General features: G+C 35.7%; 1 protein-coding gene across 2 annotated transcripts in view; it reads right to left on the bottom strand.

Moving 5' to 3' along the window:
• Polr1C (RNA polymerase I and III subunit C) overlaps positions 1–20,084 on the bottom strand; it is a 184,313-nt gene that overhangs the window by 103,852 nt on the left and 60,377 nt on the right. For both annotated transcript variants that reach the window (XM_090400401.1, XM_090400402.1), the window contains exons 4-5: positions 9,094–9,226; positions 2,553–2,672 (exon numbers count right to left, since the gene is read on the bottom strand). In XM_090400401.1, the coding sequence (XP_090256527.1) occupies positions 2,553–2,672; positions 9,094–9,226 (253 nt within the window). The remainder of the gene's footprint in view (positions 1–2,552; positions 2,673–9,093; positions 9,227–20,084) is intronic.

The raw sequence follows: 20,084 nt of genomic DNA, 5'->3' as shown, positions 1-20,084 counted from the left end.
TTTTATCCACTATACTGTCTCCATTCTCAATGGACTTTCTCCACTAACATCTACTTATGTAGTGATTTGAGATAAATATGCATATTTTCCATCTGTCTGTCTAATTCATACCTATCAATATACCTGCATGCTATAACTACTCAAGCTTTTATAAGTGAAATCACAAGAAATAAATGAATATAAAATAAATACATGCATAAGTTCGTTTCTTGATTTCAATTATAAAATTAGTCAGAAATTAGTCTTGACTCCTCCACACGCACACACAAAAGCTTACAATAAAAGCAAAAAGATACAAGTTTACCAAAAATTCTATACCCTCCAAAATAAACACAATAATCATTCTTAAGAACCCAGCTTAACGTAAGATGGGCTGTAACTTCCTAATTAAAATACTAAACACAGATGGAAAATTAATTAAATATTTATTACCGTCAAAATATGGCTCAATTATAATCAAATTTTCTTGTTTATGGTTGGATAAGATATTTCAGATTACCCATGATGGTGCATTCACTTCAAAATCAATATGGAAATACAAGGAAACAAATCAAAAATATATTTAAAAAATTAAACATTTACTATAAACAAATACACACATATAATGGATATAGTCCTGCATATTAAGTTATTCTCTTTATCCTTCTTAAGAAATCTGACAAAGTCAGTTATAAAATACAAGCTTAGTTTCTGTAGAATTACACATAGTAAATAATTCCATTAGTGAGTATATATTTTTACTTTTAAATTCATACTGAATACAAGGATAATTATATCTCTCTTCCATTCTTCCATGACACATACAACGTAGTGTCATGGAAGACTCAGTGACAACCTCAGTGTGCATATGCTATAATTAATTAAATAGGAAGCACTTTCTCCATTTAAAGAGTCGGCAGTAAAACTGTTTCTGCAGGCTGGTTGCTAGATAGTACACTGGACTGAATCTGTTGGTAACAGGTTCAGTCTTCCCCAACAGGAGGCTTCCTGATTCACTGATGAATAATCCTGCTGCTGCTTACTCTACCAGGTTGTGGCTAGAGGGAGCTTGAGTATAGCAACTTGCAGGAGTTACTGTCCAAGTATGGTAGATCTGGAGTCTGGGCACTCACTGTGTGGGAGCTGTGTTCACAAGGCCATCACCTCTGCTATACACCACTATAGATTTTCCCAATATATCCACTACCATGAAAATTCACATAACAAATTATAGTATCACTGCAGTTAAAAATTTCTCCCAAAATATCAAAAATTCCAACAAAACAAAATTCCATAGATTAAAAAAACTTTCACATCGACTTTTACCAAAATCCAGAGTCTTGACATTAACATCAATGATGTATACCATCATTTACAAGAATCCTCTATGACTACAATGCAATTCAACTTCTGACGTTACATCATGTTACATTCCATAAGGAGAACAGAACATGTGGTATAGAATATCACCATCCATATACAATGGCTCCCCTTTTCCAGCTTCAGTAGTTTGTCAGTAATGCTCTAGCACAAATTATTCATAATCTACTAGAATATTAGATAATTCTCATCATTCTCTCAACAGCCTGGACCTTTTCTTCAGCAACTCTCCATTCAAGTCACATGGCCTTGTCTGTTGGACAGACAAGGCTGTGTGGGTTGGGACATTCAAAAAAAAATTCACATGATTTACATGCAGTTTAGCATTGCAGCCCTACCACTACAAATTCTTACGAGAAGCCACTGACTATATTATATAATCTTATTCCAACTTCATTTATGTATTAGATCAATGGCATATTTTAGCCAAGCTTTTACAAATATCAAATTATACAAATACCCTATCATTACCAAAAATAATTTTGATAATGATAGAGTGGGTAATCCTATATTCATAGTATATAATATCTGTTTAGTGAAGGAAAAACCTTGCTACCCTCCAAATAAGAATGGCTAACTCATCTTCAGAAAAATAGGCCAGCGTGCCTGACCAAATGGGTAACATATAACTATTCTCCAAACTTCTGTGGATTCAAGTTTGAATTCCATATAAGGATTCATGTTAGAAAAAAAGCCTCTTTCCAGATGAATTTGAATAGCACTAAGATAAAAAGGTAAGCCTTATGAAGTCTAGTGTTACTTGTATTCTAGATGGGAATCACACCTAGGTATTATGATTCTCCTTGGTACAACCATAGCGAATCATAAGTATCAGCTATATTATGGAGATACTTATAATATATAATGCACTTGAAGCTTGCTGATACAATGAAAACTCTAGCATGCAAATTCCAATTTTGCTGCAAATAACTCATGTAGGTTTTATTTTATGATATCATAAAGGACCTGAATGCTTAAACAATAGAGAAATGAAGATAATGTAAGAATACAAACAATAATACTTCATTAATAATGTATACATAAAAAAATTTCAGCACAATTATCTTGAAAGACAGGAATAACACCACACAGAGAAAGGAAAAAATTATCTTTGGAAATGAAGCATTTAATCAAATATGAAATGAATTAGTAAAAAATAAGCTAAAACGATGTAACCAAACTAGAAGACTTACCTAAAGAATTTTTATATAAATCTTCAGGAGTTGTTGCATCTTTCGGAGCACTGGGATTTTTTGTGCATTTCACTTTTAAATCAAACTGTATGGTATCTTCAGCAGTTCCCTCTTCATCACCTTGAATAAATAACATGTTTTTAATAAACAAAGACTGGCAAAAACGATTAAGTCGAGAATATAACAAGACTCCTAATGACATTTGTCACTTCATAGACCTCAGAATTAAAAAAAAAAGAAAGTGAAGATTGTGAAGAAAAACTCTCAATAATAATAATAACAGGACATCAAAGCTACAGTCCTGTTATTATTATTATCTATTAGGTTACATAGTTAAATTAAGCTGGAGGGTAACATGTTCATATGGAAAATAATAGATAAATAAATAAACAGAAAATAAAATTACTTATATAAGTATACATATAAATTGCAACCAGTATGGATAACAGCCAATAAAAAATGAAAAATTGCTTAGAGTCCTAAAGTCAGGGTTTGCTGAAAACTTAGTAGGCTGAATGTGAACTATAATCCGACCAACAGGATAAAGAAAAAAAAACTGTGAAATCACTTAAATCTGTCACCTCTTGGCTGTCAGACAATGTTAAAAAACTAATACCCCATTATGCCTGTTTTCCCAGAACATATGGTGTTCCCAAGGTACACAAACATAATGTTCCGCTTCAGCCGATAGTTGAGGGAATAGACAGTCCTAATTATCACCTAGCCAAGAAATTTGCGAAAACACTCAAGGAGTTGGTAGGTCATTCCTCCTCCTATATAAAGAACACACACAAGACTTAATAAACAAAATTAAAAACATAACACTCAGCGAAGATGATTTATTAGTCAGTTTTGATGTTTCTACCCTTTTCACAGATGTCCCAATCAATGACACAATTCTTCTTCTACAGAACAAATTTTACCTACAAAAAGAAGGTATGGCCATGGGCTCGCCACTATCCCCCCAAATTGCTAGTTTTTATATGGAAGCTTTTGAGCAACGTGCTCTTGATTCCTTTACTCTAAAACCTACAGTTTGGCTTAGATATGTTGACAATGTATTCATTATCTGGCTACACAGCCGCTAAACGTTAACCACATCCCTTAGCCACCTGAACAAACAACATGAGTGCATACAATTTATTACTGAAATTGAAAATCAGAACTCGCTCCCATTCGTGGATACACTAGTCACACGTCTCCCCTCAAGCAGTTCAGTGTTTACCGTAAGCCTACACACACCGGCCAACATATACATGTTAACTCATATCACCACCCTTTGCAAAAATTTGGAGTCATCAACACCCTCAAAAACAGAGTTATAACAATTTGCTCTAATGAACAAACTCTTAAGCAAGAATTAAAAATTATTAGAATATATTTATAAATGATGGATATAGCAAAAATACTATTAATAAAATTCTTCATAAAACTTCATCAAAAAGTAATATAGATTACAGTAAAACCATAACACTTCCATACATTAAAGGGTTATCAGAAAAAATTAATAGAATCCTACATCATTATAATCCTAATGCCACTTTTAAACACTTTTAAAATTAAAAAACATGTTCAACACCTCTAAGGATCTTCTTCCCCCATTGGCACACCCTGGAGTTTATTGGATCTATTGCACCTGTAACTTACCTTATATTGCGGAAACTGGACGTACAAATCCCTATCCGTAAAAAAAGAACACAAATGACACATTAAATATAATAATTTTGGTGAAGCAGGATGTTAAGAGCATGACCTCTCAGATCATGCTCTTAACACCCTACATCGAATTGATTTGAAATTAGAAGTGATCACCATTTAGTCTGAAGCAGGATAAAACTGAATTTCATATTGAACGGAAATTTAAAGAAGCCTGTGAAATTTTGATTAACCAACCAAACCTTAATAATAACGAGGGCTTAAAAATCCCAAGAATTTCGAAGGCACACATTCAGCCCACTCTTAGTTTCCAGCAAACCCTGACTTTAGGACTCTAAGCAATTTTTCATTTTTCATTGGCCACTATCCATACTGGTCGCAATTTATATGTATACTTATATAAGTAATTTTATTTTCTGTTTATTTATTTATCTATTATTTTCTGAATGAACATGTTACTCTCCAGCTTAATTTAACTTTGTAACCTAATAGATAATAATAATAACAGGACTCTAGCTTTGATCTAGTGAGTTTTTTTTTTTTTTTTAGCACCAGAGGTCAGGCAAATAGTTTTAATGGTTGATCAGTAACCTTAGCATGCCATGTGGATTGTAGTACAGCTTGTTTCTTTGTATATATATGTATACTTGAGAAGATGATCTTAATGTGAAGGTCAAAATGTCGAGTGTATATTTTGGTTTATATTAAACTAAAGTTTTACTCATGGTAGTTGTATCTATAATTTTCATAATGTAGTAATGATAAGGAGTTATACTTTATAAATGCTGAGGCTGAAATGATGGTTTTCTTATATTAAAACACAATACCTGAAATTATTAGAATTTCAGGTTAACCTAGGATACTCTGCATAGTGTGAGGAAAAAACAGCCACGATGCCCATCTTAACAAGATGCAGGACCTCTTTTTGCTGTGGTCATTGCAGCAATCCTACAGAGCATACTTTCCACAAGCATACTACAACAATCAATGGGAATTTTGGACCATTCTTCCTGTAGGCATGTAATGAGGTCCTGGACTGTTCTGGGGTGGACATCCCTTGACCTGACCCAATGCTCCACTTTATCCCATAGATGTTCAATAGGGTTCAGATCACGTTTTTGTGAAGGCCAGTCAAGCCTGGTGATGTTCATGTTCACAAGCCATGCAGTTACAGCAGCAGCCTTATGACAAGGTGAATTGTCTTGCTTTAAGAGACAATGGTCAGTTCCGTAAAATCACCACAAAGTAGAAAGCATTGTATTGTCCAGAATGTTCAGATACCTCTCACAGTTCAGTGTTTGTGGCACCACAAACAGAGGTCCAAGGCCAAACCAGGAAAAATAGGACCATACCATCACAATGAATTAAATAGTTAGTTACACACTCTAGTAAGAGACATTCACCGAGCACCTGCAACACACCCACACACACCCATCTGCTCGGTGGAGGGTAGGTACAGTGTGATTTGTCATTCCATAACACAGCTTTCCAAGCTTCCGCATCCCAATGTATATCTTGGGGCTTGCATACTACAGCGTCCTGCCATGGAAACTCATGCTGCGGCCTCAGTTCAGAATATTTTTGTGCAGACTCAAGTTCCAGTCAATGTCCAGAACTCCACATTTAATGTGTCAGCTGATGGATAATAGCTTTTAGATATTATCCTTTGTAGCGTCCTACAGTCATAGTGTGGTGGGTTGTCCACTTCTGATAGCACTTGCAACTGACTCCCTGCATTTCCATCTTAGCATGGTATCACTGATTGTTGACCAATGATGGCCCAATTTGCCAAACAGGGAGGCATGCAACATGGCATCCTATCACATTGCCTCTTTCAAACTCTGCCAGTTCCCTTCTCGCAGCCATTTTACTTGGACACAGTTGCATTGACTTGGGAGAATCATATTCCTCCACTTTACACCACTACAAAACATGACTCATTACATGGCACAATGCACCTTGCCCATGGGGAGTCCATTTAATTCTTTCCAAGCAGTGTATGAGTGGCTAAAGAATCTATGTATATATCCACCATGCCTGGACAAATGGGCTATTTTCGATGCAAAACATAAAACAGAAATGCACATTTTTTTTACTGGTTTTGAAACCTCAGCAATATTATGTGTACACTTCTCACATTGTTTCAGATTGAAAGAACATGTAATAAATTTATTCAAGAAAATTATTGGAATTTCATATTCATGGATTAATCATGTAACACGTTGATTTTTCAGTTACCTTTTCATGTTGAAAAGCTAATTTATCCCTAGAAAATGCTAATTACTGATTTCAGATTCAACATGTCCAACTCAATATAAAGATATCTGATTCTGATTTAAATAAATTCCAAAAAATCAAAATGAGAAAAATACAGGCCAAGAATGACATCACAACTGATCCATCACGCACTGCATTCCAAGAAAAATTCAGTTTCAACACTGACAGTTTTCTGTGAGTAATCTAAGCAGCACAGGTAAATTATTACTAGAAACACTTAGATACAAGAAATTAATAATAATTTATTACTATGTCTTTACTATGCCAACAGTGCCATTTAAACTCAGGTTTAAATTATTTTTATTATATCAAAATCTAAGCTGAATTATCAATTTATTAAAATTTATTCTTAGTCATTAATTCCTTTTTCAATAGAAGAGAGAAAATATAACTGAACAAACAAAATTGTCACCTTCAAGAAGGAAAGAGAATAGTGACTAAGAGAAACACTTATCGTTGTAATATCGAGAATTACAGAACTTAAACAACATAAAGCAAACATATATAAAACCATTCTCTTCCAACTACCAAGAAACAAGAAATAATTAGCAGTTACTTTGCTTTCCTCAAAAAATTGTGGGTGGTACTACTAGGTTGTTTTTAGATAGCATCCATGCATCCATGTTGCTAGTCAACATATGCTGAGCAACAAACTGCACTACTCACACATGTTCACTTCACTTCCATGATTGATAACATTAATTGTTGTCAACATGTATCTTTGCCAGAGTAAATAATTTCTTATAACTTAACTATAACATTATTATTGTTGAAGATTACAGAGGATTTGAAATTAGAAGTGATCACCATTTAGTCTGAAGCAGGATAAAACTGAATTTCTTCTTTTCTGAAAAACTGAAGAGAAGAGCGTGAAAGAAAGTTTTAAAGTGAATAAAAGTTGAGCAGCTCTGAGATGGGAACTATAGACTAAAATACACAAATATTATTGAAGAAAAAATGAAAGAGTTTGAGAACAGGAACCAAACCTTGGAGATTCGTTGACAAGCCTTGAAGAAAACATTGATTGATTCAGCCAGAGAGGCACGTAGTGAGGCTGACTGCAAGGATAGAAAAATCAGAACTCCATGGTGGACACAAGAAGAGGCAGTGAAGGAAAAGAAGAAAGCATACCAAAAGTTCCTGACAAATAAGTCAGCTTGTGCACTTAGAGAATATAGAGACAAATGTAAGAAAGCTAAACACTGTGTAAAACTAGCTACGCAAAACGCATGGGAAGACTTTGTTAAGAACACAGGAAATAAATATAGGAATGTGGCAAAATATTCTGGAGTGTATCTTCAGGAACATAAAGATATGGTATGTGCACTACAGGAACTAACAAAGCAAATGAGGAAGAAATTAAGACACTAATTTTGTTCCTAAAGTCCTAATGGTGCCCTCTTGCGGGCTAATTTGGTAGTCTTGGCCGTTGGGCTGAAGTTCTCATAATGAAAGTCTCCCAAATTTGGGGCAGTTTCATGCACCCAAATTTGTTGAGGTTAGGAACGTTTTTTAGAGCTGCTGAAGATTCTTTGAATAATCTTTCGTATTTAAACTAGCTGCGATGGATTATTTTTGTCTTCTTCCAACGAATTTTATGGTGGGTATCTAAGGCATGGTCTGCCAGCCCAGAGCGGCTGTACTAGCCGCTCTGGGCTGGCAGACCATGCCTTAGATACCCACCATAAAATTCGTTGGAAGAAGACAAAAATAATCCATCGCAGCTAGTTTAAATACGAAAGATTATTCAAAGAATCTTCAGCAGCTCTAAAAAACGTTCCTAACCTCAACAAATTTGGGTGCATGAAACTGCCCCAAATTTGGGAGACTTTCATTATGAGAACTTCAGCCCAACGGCCAAGACTACCAAATTAGCCCGCAAGAGGGCACCATTAGGACTTTAGGAACAAAATTAGTGTCTTAATTTCTTCCTCATTTGCTTTGTTAGTTCCTGTAGTGCACATACCATATCTTTATGTTCCTGAAGATGACAATGTGACATTGCCGAAATATAGAAGTGATTCATTAAAGTTATCTTTAATTAATTTACTTTATATGCGTTGTTAATTCCGTAAATTAATTACCAGTTATGTCTAACCAACGTATAAGTCTTACCACTAGAACTATCATATCTTGTCCACCCTTTGAGGGTACTTGTCAAGAATTTGATGATGTAATGATGATGAGAATACTATTTAATAGCACTTAGTGACAAACATTTTGCTAATGATCAGGAGGTTGAAAATGAGGTGCAGACAACCGGACAAAATGCTACTGGTTTTGAAGGCCTGATAAAGCAATGGGACAAGTGTATAAATGTTGAAGGGGATTATGTAGAAAATAAATGTTTTTCCAAGGTTCACAGTTTACTTTTTTATTTTTTTTATAATCATCTGTAACTTACTGAATTTCCCTTGTATTAATGACCACGGAGCAGTAGAAAGAATGTACTGTGCATGATTTGTTTTCATTCCATTCTTACTTAATGAAATATGCTCACTACAAAATGTGTTTTTTTTTTTTTTGTATTAACTAGCTTTTTTTCCTTATATAATTTACATGTACAGTTAGTCATAATTAGTAAGACAAACTATGAATATTCATTTACCTTCTTGCCTATACTCAAAAAGTCTTGGATCAGCTTTAATTGGAACAAGTCCTAGCCTGTGTGCTAATATTTCATCCTGAATGATACTGGTGTTATTATACATGAATACTTTTTCAATGGCCATTGTTGGAACCTGAAAAATATATACATATTACATAAATTAAAGATACCAAGAAATTATATACTTGGTTTAATCCATTATCCAAGTGTAAGCAAACAAAGTTTGTGCGTCAAGTATCTTTCAGGACTGGGGCAACTTGTGACAAAGGTGGTATAAGTTCTCATCACTTGCTTCAGTATCCCATAATGTAAAGCACATCTCCTTGCAGACATGTATAATGCTATGCATTAAGCGAATGGTCACTATGGGCTGAGGCAAGTGATGAGAACTTATACCACCTTTGCCACAAGTTGCCCCAGTTCTGAAAGATACTTCAGGTGCAAACTTTGTTTGTTTACACTTTGATAATGGATTAAATCAAGTATATAATTTCTTGGTATCTTTAATTTATGATATAATATAACCAAGTGAAAAACTTTCAACAAATACATATTACATATTTACAGAGAGAAAAGTAAAATACCTTGATACTGTATATGTTATATAACAAGGCACAAAAGATAACAGAAAGTTTGCTGCAGTAACGTGTGTTTAAAAATGAATGTACTGCACAAAGCTATGAGCCTTTGGGCAGTATATTTTAGCGTTTGCTATCAGTTTCCAACAGTGAGAGATGACTATATAAACTCTCTCACATGAGTACAGACAAACACACAGTGGGTGGTTTATTAATGAGACCAAGTAGATTGTTATGACTCATCTAACAGTTTTTAGCAACTCTTTTAGCTTTGAGAATGGTCTCATTTCATTAAGGTACGTATTCCATAGCATGCCAAAAGACAGATTGGAGGGCAGTTAATCCTACCATTTCACTTCAATCTCACAGATACTTTCGAGTTGAGAACCATAAAATGAGGAGGCTAGTGATATTTAATAGTCACCTTCGAATTCCTGATTCATGCCTTACCTCATAATGAATGATCCATACAACAATTACCAGATGGATCAACTGTGAAACTGAGAATAACAGAATGTTCCAAAGCCTGATAGCCTTGGTTGTACACCCTTTGGTCCAAGGAACCAGACAAGTGCAGAAATGAGCAGCCTCCTTGTGGTGTACCCTGTGTAAATTTTTTATTTATTTGCACCATTTGTAAAATTTTTATTTTTGCGCCGTTAGTTATATTCTAAGATTTTATTTATTTATCTTATTCTCTTTCTTATGTCTACCTTACTTCTACTCATTTAAATCTTTTTGTTAAGTTCTCTTTACCTTTTTCTATCTTAACCCGATTAATTTAGTCCCTGCTTGTAATCCTTTATACTACCTACAAGTGTTAGCGCTGTTAGTGAAAAGACCTCTAGAATAAGCAATTCACGGATCCACACGATATAATTCAGGGAAAATTTGTTGTTTTCGACTGCGCCACCCTGAATTAAAGTTATGGCACATGAAGAATGGTTATAACACTTATAGAATAGTAAAAATAATACCTTAAATATTCAGTCGTGACAATTTCTCTAATTTAAGCACACAGGTTCGGTTATTTTTATGAGACAGTGCATTGGCCAAAAATCAGGTGATAGTTTTTAAACAAACAAAACATTTATTTTACTTTAAGCACAATATAATATTAAACAAATTCTCTCTAATTCCTACTTTAAACTTAAAGTTGTAACCTTACAATACAGACTTGCAATTCACAATGCTAAGAAAAACTTGCTTTACCAACTCTAGACAATTTCTGGCTGTTACGATCAATATCATTGACTAACATTCTTCTCAATAAATATATTAACTAACTTTCGGCCTCAATTACTTCCTATAGTGACTTAACAACTAATTTTAATAAAGCTACGTTCAGTAGACATACGATTCTTGATCACAATCTCAGCATCAACATATTAAAATCTACTCACAAATTCATAGAAACAAATACAGTGCTACCAGTCTGGATGACTTTTGGCAGTTCTGCTGACCGCTTTCCTTGGTCCTATATCTTAGCCTTTGCTGAACGGCTTTTGGCGGTCATTCTGGTGTAGTCCTCGTCCGGGATCTGTAGCATAGATCACCGTTGGTTTTTGGATCTACTGTCGACGCCACATATTTGGTCGCACGTTCCGCTACTGGAAATACATCTCCGTAGAATGACCTTCTTTTCCCCAGCTTTCTACTTCTGCAAGACGGACAAACTCCTCAAACAGCCTTGAACCTAAAACTCCTGAACAGCAGCCTCTCTCTTGGTTCTCAAGGCCTCTTTTATATGATTCAAAAGCTCCTTGTTTTTAGTGTCGGAGACCCTTGAATCTTCCGTAAATAATTCACATCACTGTTGTTTTGACCTTCAGAGTTGGCAGTAACAATCTACACCTGAATGACCTTCAATACTTTTGTTTACTTTTAAGTCACCAACATAATCCGGTCTAATCTCTTTAACTTAAAGAAATACTTTTAACATTCTGTTACATCAAACCAATATAATTCACAACTTTAAGCTTTACAATATTTTTATAATTTGTGAACAATTTCTATATCATTCTTTTTGTTAGTTAGCTTTACAAGTTTACTTTAAAATATATTAAGTTACAATTCTTTCTTTACTCATGGTTTGTGACCTCAGTAAAATTGATGCCGAAAAATTTATATAAAATTTCACCGCATCGAATTTTACACCTGGACACCTTTGGGTGACTAACTAGCTCATTATGCTATTCCTCCCATCTCAGGCTAGCACCACAGGATAGGTTAGTTTCCTTACTTGCAATAATCAAGAAGCATAACAGAATGTTCCGAAGACTAGTAGCCTTGGTTGCACACCTTTTGGTCCAAGGAACCAGACAAGTGCAGAAATGTGCGGCCTCCTTGTGGCGTACCCTGAACATCCTCGGGTGACTAACTAGCTTATTATGCTATTCCTCCCATCTCGGGCTAGCACCAGAGGATGGCTTAGTTTCCTTGCTTGCAATAATCAAGAAAATAGCAGGTCTGACTCCGAGTGGTTAGATCCAGGAAACCTGAAGATCGATTCCAACACTAGGGACTTGTTTGATGTGTGCCTGTCTCCCATCTCGTCAATGTTTCTAAACGCTGTAGACATGCCTGCAAGAATTGTAAGCAATTATTTTTTACCAGTAAAATTAGGTGCTAATTTCCGGATTTGCCAACTCAACATTGAAGGAATCAGATTTGCTAAAGGTCAATATCTCTCAAAAATCCTTCAAGAAAATGATATAGACATAGCTCTCATTCAAGAGACATGCACATCTAATGAACAACAATTGAAATCTAGAGGAAAAATTGCAGGGTACGATATACTAGGAGCTACACATCACCAAGCTCATGGCTGTGCAACTTATGTATGCAATAATATAGAGAATGCCCACTTAATATCAGCAAATATTAATCAGAATATACACACTATCATAGCCAAAATTGAAGATCTCACAGTGATTAACATCTATAAGTCTCCCCTGGTAGAATGGCCACGTGAAGTAATTCCCATATTTCCACATCCTACTATTTACATAGGAGATTTTAGCAGCCATCACACCATGTGGAATTACAATAATAATGATGCAAATGGTGAATCATTAACAAACTGGACTGAGCAAAACAATCTTAGCTTAATGTTTGATGCAAAGGACAAAGAAACATTTAAGGCGGCAGCATGGAAGAGGGAATACAACCCAGACCTCTGCTTTGTTACCCCAAAATTTGCAAAATCAACCAATAAACACAAGACAAATCCTTGAAGATTTTCCACACAGCCAACATCACCCAGTATTGGTAGAAGTAGGAATACAAATACAGGAATACCTTGTATAGCACGGTTTTGAACAACGCAGGTTTGGTCTAATGCAGTTTTTATTATTACTTATCATTATTATACTAACATTGTCAACACTAACCGGTGACTCCCAGGCGCTACAAGTGACAGTCGATAGCCACGTTTATGCAGTAGTTATTCGATTGGCTCTCACATAGACACTTTCTTTCCCCACGGCATTTTACTATTTAAGACGTTAATATTAGTATTTAATATTTTTTTATTATTTAAGTATGGGTGAAAAGAGACAAAACAAAGAAGACACTGTTGGAGTAACAAAAAACGCAAGTGGTTGACATTAGAGAAGAAACTTGAAATTATAAAATGTCACGAGAATGGCGCTTTGTTTGCTAAAATAGCATGTGAGAATTCAATGAATAAGTCATCTGTATGAACAATTATTTAGAGCAAAGAAAAAATTAAACAACATGGAACGAGCACCGCTTCTTATATGTCAAAAGTGATCATGAGAAATCGATCTTCTACAATGGAAAATATGGAACGCCTTCTAATGATCTGGATTGAAGATTGTAATCAGAAAAAAATTCCTTTGAGTCAAATGATAATCCAGGCAAAAGCAACAAGTCTATATGACAAAATAAAAGAAAATGGCGAAAATGAAGGGGGTACAACCAGTGAAACGTTTATAGCAAGTCGCGGGTGGTACTACAATTTCAAAAAGCATATGGGACTCCATAACGTAAGAATCCAAGGTGAAAGCACAAGTGCTGACACTAAAACTGCAGAATTATTTCCCAATGAATTGAAGGAGCTTATTGAAAAGGAAGGCTACACAGATGATCAAATTTTTAATGCTGACGAGACTGGCTTGTTCTGGAAAAGAATGCCATCACACACATTTTTAGCAGAGAAGGAAAAAACACAAGCTGGGTATAAAGTGTAAAAGACCGATTGGCACTTTTACTAGGAGGTAATGCATCAGGTGATTTAAAATTGAAGCCACTGTTACTGTACAGAGCAGAAAACCCAAGAGCTCTTAAGAGCTTTACAAAGAATAATTTACCTGTTCATTGGCGTTTGAATAAAAAAGCATGGGTGACTCGTTCAATTTTCGAAGACTGGTTTAAAACTTGTTTTTGCCCTGAAGTTAAAAACTATTGTAAAAAGAATGATATTCCTTTCAAAATTTTGCTTTTATCAGACAATGTGCCAGGCCATCTAAGTCTATTGACTGACTTAGATGAAAATGTAAAGATTCATTTTTTCCCTCCAAACACAACATCAATTCTGCAGCCGATGGATGAAGGCGTTATCTCCACTTTCAAGGCCTACTATTTAAGACGAACTTTTGCTCAAGCTATTAAAGCTGTAGCAGAAGAAGATTCTTGGACTTTGAGTGAATTTTGGAAGAATTTAACATAAAAGATACCATTCAAAATATTTATGAATCTTGGCAAGAGGTGACTGAAAGCAACATGAGAGTTGTATGGCATAATATCTTGCCGCCTTGTTCAAAGGAATTTGTTGCCTTTGCAATACAGAAAGAGGAAATCTCAACAGAAATTGTGCAGATGGGCAAAGATCTTGGTTTTACAAGTTTAGATTGTAACATGTGAAGAAATGTATTGATTCTCATTCAAATGATCTGGATGACGAAACCCTTTTGGAGTTGAAACAACAACAACGAGCCTATGAAGAAGACGAAGATGACCCCACTGATGTCATGGTTGAAGAATTTTCCTTTGCTGACCTTTCAACTGTATGCTAAAATTGAAGCAATATTTGTTTTGTTTTCTACAACTTTTTATATCAGTTTAAAAGGATTTTATTTGTAATTTAGTTAGTAAAAATAACAATTTTTTTTTCATTTTTAAACATTTTTATTATCCTAAATTTTTGTAATAAACAAATTAAATTGAAAACCTTTATAAATAGACCTCGAACAACGAGGTTTTGCATAGCGCGGACGCTTCTTGGAACCAATTAACTGTGCTATACAAGGTATTCCTATACCAATAATATGGTCTATTCCACGACCAAGATGGAATTTTAGAAAAGCGAACTGGCAGGATTTTTCATAAGAATTAGATAAAATAGTAAGATGGATACCTCCTGTGAGTGAAAACTACAACAGATTTATTGGAGCAGTCATATCAACAGCGAAGAAGTATATTCCAAGGGGTTTCCGAAAGGAATACATCCCTGACTGGAATAAAGACTGCGAAGAGCTATACCAAGTCTACTTAGAATCTGGTGACTGTGACATAGCTGACGAATTACTCCAGAAGCTTGATAATGAGTGCAGAGAAAAATGGATAAAAACTACAGAGGACTTAGACTTTAAAAAATCAAGTAGAAAAGCATGGAGCCTATTAAAGAAATTAGGTGGAATTAACCAATCACTCGTAAAGATCCTTTGGTGACTCCAGATCAAATTGCCTGTCGAATAACCTCGCTGTCTAGAGCCCCTCGAGATCATCAACACACACGGGAAGTTAAACGAACACCCAAAAACTTAGAACAAAGTGCAGATGGCAGCTCCCAATTTTCAAGAGAATTTACCACAGACAAAATAACTGAGGCCTTGAAGGAGGTGAAAACTGGCAAAGCACCAGGCTTTGATGGTGTTCACCCTGAATTCTTGGTAAACTGTGGAAAAAATGATCATCAATGGCTATCAAGATTCTTTTCTCACATTTTAAGGACCGGAAACCTTCCAACAGCCTTTAAGAGAACCAAAATAATAGCCATATTAAAACCCAACAAGCCTCAAAATCAAGTAGAGAGCTATCACCCAATTGGATCCTCAGTTGCTGTTATAAGTTCCTCGAGAGACTCCTCCTTAACAGAATTGGGCCAAAAATATCTGAAGTTATCCCTGTTGAACAAGCAGGCTTTAGGACTCAACGTAGTTGTACGGACCAAGTACTAAGTCTTACTACCCATATCGAAGCAGGCTTCCAAAGATGTTTGAAAACCTCTCTTGTGTTTGTTGACCTTACTGCTGCATACGACATGGTATGGAAAGAGGAGATGCTATACAAGGCTGACCCATACCATTCCAATCCAATATAAGACTTTTTGGTAACATGCTTTCTGACAGGTTCTTCCATGTGGTACTGGGAAACAAAATGAGCAAACTGAGAAAGCTGAACAACAGGCTCCCAGAGGGCTCAGTATTAGCACCAGCTTTATTCAACTTATATACATCTGATCTACTGACAACTAGGTAAAAAAAATTTGCTTATGCTGATGACATAGCCCTCGCCATCCAACACAAGAGCATTGAAGTAACAGATGATATTCTCACAAATGACCTTAGAACTATTAGGGAATACTTTCATAAATGGAGACTAACACCAAACCTCAATAAGACCGAGGTTAGCTCTTTTCACCTAAACATCAAATTTGCAAATAGGAAACTTCAGGTCAGCTTTAACAACACAATGCTGCAGCACCAAGATTTCCCTAAATATCTGGGTGTTACCCTGGACAGAACACTATCTTTCAAAAGACATCTGGAGAATCTCTCTTTAAAGATCAGAACCTGCAATAACATCATACAAAATCTGTGTGGTTCTACGTGGGTTCTTCTGCTATTACACTGCGATACTCCACATTGGCCTTAGTTTACTCTGCGGCAGAATACTGTTTATCAGTATGGTTAAACAGTCCTCATATCAAGAAAATCGACACACAAATAAATGCAGCGATGAGGACAATAACAGGTTGTGTCAAATCCCCCCCCCCTCTACTGGCTTCCAACTTTGAGCAATATTGCACCACCGAACTTACGCAGACAAAATGCTCTAGTAAAAGAATACAAAAAATAAACAGCAATCCCCTGTTGCCAATATATGAAGATCTCACATATATAAACATGAATAGCCTTAAATCCCGATGGTCTCCACTAATACTGGCTGAAGAACTAGTCAATAGCAATTTCAATGTTAATTCAAAATGGCTAGAAACTTGGAAAGAAAAATCGCCACCAGACTTAAACAGCATATCCTTCCCAACCAAAATCCAAAAGGGATTGAGCCTCCACGTCACCTATGGAAAAGCCTAAATAGGTTACGCACAGGGCATGGTATCTGTGCAGACAGATATCAGATAGCTTATACAAGTGGGGAAGATCACCTACACCCCAATGTAACTGTGGGGTCATAAATCAAACCATCCGGCACATTGTGGAGAACTGCAGCATAAGAGCCTACCCTGGTGACCTGAGAGACTTTTTTGAGGCAAACCCTTCAGCTCTTCATTGGCTATCTGAACTAGACTTACAATTTTAGGCTTTTTTTTTTATCTGATATTTGATTTTTTACTGATATTTGCATTATTTGCATTATTTGTTTCATTTTTATTGTCTGCACAAATATGTATTTATATATTCTGATGTCATGTGTCTTTATTATGCCATATGCTAAATAAATAAATTCAATATTATTATTATTAAGAGAGACCTCCAGGGAGTCAGGGACTCATCGAGGGAGGCCACATACTACACGCACCAGCTTTCACACTTATTCTTGAATTCATTCACACTGCTTGAACTAACAACATCCGATGGCAATTCATTCCAATCACGCACCACCCTATGAGAGAAAAATCTAGCTCTCACCCTCTTCTTAGTGGCATTCATTCTCAGCTTCCAAGGATGCCTGCTTATCCTTTCCCCACACTGCATAAACTGAAAAATTCCACCAACTGAAATCATGTATGACCCTTTCAGAAGTTTGTAGGTCTCAATCATATCATCCCTATTTCTACTGTTTACAGTCTACAAATTCTCAATCTGTCTTCATAATCAGTATTCCACAATCCTGGTATCATTTTTAATACTCTCCTTTGCACTCTCTCCACTATATCAGAAACACAATGGAAACCAGGAAACCAGACCTGTCCAAGTGAGATCTTATCAAGGCCATGTAAAGAGGCAAAATGACATCCTTATCTTTACATGTGAACGTTTGTTTCAGCATTACAATTATCTTTAGAGTTGTATTTGCAATCTCTGTTACATGGTCCCTGAACTTCAACCCCCTATCTAATATTCTTTCCGAAATCTTCCCATGATCTTTATTTAGCTACTTTTACTTAAAAGTTAGCTTCCATAGATGTTTCTCTGCATTCTCTATGAGTACGTGCAGGCTAATGAGCTAGATGCTTTTTATGATTTCTTCTCTTCACTGGCTGCTTCTTTAACCTCCTGTGTTCATCACAGTTTTTATTTTTATTTTTTTATAATCTTTATACACAACTTTCACTACATGTTTCCCCTGACCAAGTCAATCAATATTTTCTTCAGATTTTTGCCACTCCATTTCTAAGGTTTGGTTACTGTTTTAAATCTCCACTACTTTTCTCCTGTCGATATCGATCTACAGTTTACACCTGAGACTTAAAGTTTGATTCTTTTCAAAACTTTTGCATGTATTTTACTTTTTGATCAAGAAATATAGATGGTGATGATCTGGTAATGTTTAAGCAAATGATTTTGGCAAATGCAAAGCAAGTAATCATTATAGAAGACTTCAACTAAGAGTTTTTAATGGAACTTGTGACATAGTACGGATTAATACACACACATATTCACAAGATCAAAGAATAATAATTTTATTATTGCAAATTGAGAATGCTGGTGTATGTGTGTGTGTGAGTGGAATGGCCTCAAAGACACAGGGATTGTTATGTTTGTACACAAATGTAAGGAGTATTTGAAACAAGAGAGCTAAGTTTGTTGCACCGATCGAGTCAGGATGCCCAAAGATAATTAGAATAAGTGAAACTGGGTTGTCTGAGAAGAATGTGATGTTGGGAATAGAAATGGAAGGATATATAATTTTCCAGAAGGATAGTAATGTGAAAAGAGGAGGGGGGGGGGGGTTAATGATTACTGAGAAATTGTCTCCACAAAGTGTAGACGTTGACAGTACATGCTCAGATTTTGAACCTGTGTGGTGTGTGAAGTTTGGGAGACTTGAATTACAGGAATATAGAATGAAAGGAGAAGATAGTGTATGGGAACAGGGAGAGTGAGTTTGTTGATTTTCCGAGAGATATATATCTTAAGCAGCATCTGTTGAAGCAACAAGGCTCAATGTTTTGGATTTGGTGATAACTTCACAAGATTATGACATAGTACGGATAATAGTACAGACCACATAAGTTATCGATGAGGTATTAGTTAGCACCGCTGCTAGTTGGAAAGAGTGATCATGAGGTACTTGTTTAAGAAGTAGTGAAACAAGAAAAGATTACTGCCAAAAATGGATATGTGTGTGAAAGTGTAAAGTGAGTGATTATGGCAAGCTCAGTAGTCAATTAGCATAAGTATATTGGGTAGATGAGCTGAGCAAACAAGATGTTGACAGTGCATGGAAATTCATAAGGCAGTATCTGACACAAGCAATGTATAACTGCATATCAACAGTTAAGCGAATAAATAGAGTAGGAGTGAAACTGATGAACGGTGAAATCAAGCAAACTGTGTTGAAAAAGAAAATGCTATGGAGGAGGTACAAGACAGTTGGTGGTGTTCAGACCCATAAAGAGTATAAAGTGCAGGCTAGGAAGGTGATGAGCATGAGATGAGTATGAGAGGAAATTAGCTGGTCAGGCTAAGGTTAATTCAAGGGAGTTTTTCCATTATATGGAAAGCAAGAGAAAGATTAATTATGGCAGGTGACACTGGTGGATAGTCATGGCAGCAGAATGACAGTTGCAAAGGATATAGTGGAATTATTGAACGAGCACTTCATCAGTGTATATCATACTGGTAAATGATACAGTGCAATATATAGGAGAGAGACAAATATTAGAAAGAAGAAATGGAAGTGAAAGAATCAGGTGTATCAGGTGTTGATTAAGTTAGATTTAATAAAGCTGTGGGAATGGATAACATATCACCATGTATTCTTAAGGAATGTGCACAACAATTAGATTGTGTACAGATTTGACTATACACAAAAGCCAGGTCAAGGGCATTTGTGTACAGATTTGTCTATACACAAATGCCCTTGACCTGGCTGTTTAATAAAAGTCTTGCAGTGGGTAATTTGAGTGGGAAAAAGGCAAAACTGCAGTTGTAGTCAAGGTGTTGGAGATGGTTAGGAATAGAATACAGGATTGTGTTGATG

This window comes from Typopeltis vanoorti, chromosome 11 (genome assembly GCF_054136105.1).
Source record: "Typopeltis vanoorti isolate ZY-2024b chromosome 11, IOZ_Tvanoo_1.0, whole genome shotgun sequence".
NCBI classification, from domain to species: domain Eukaryota; kingdom Metazoa; phylum Arthropoda; class Arachnida; order Uropygi; family Thelyphonidae; genus Typopeltis; species Typopeltis vanoorti.
The sequence above is the reverse complement of the archived record's forward strand: the minus strand, read 5'-3'. Positions and strand labels throughout refer to the sequence as shown.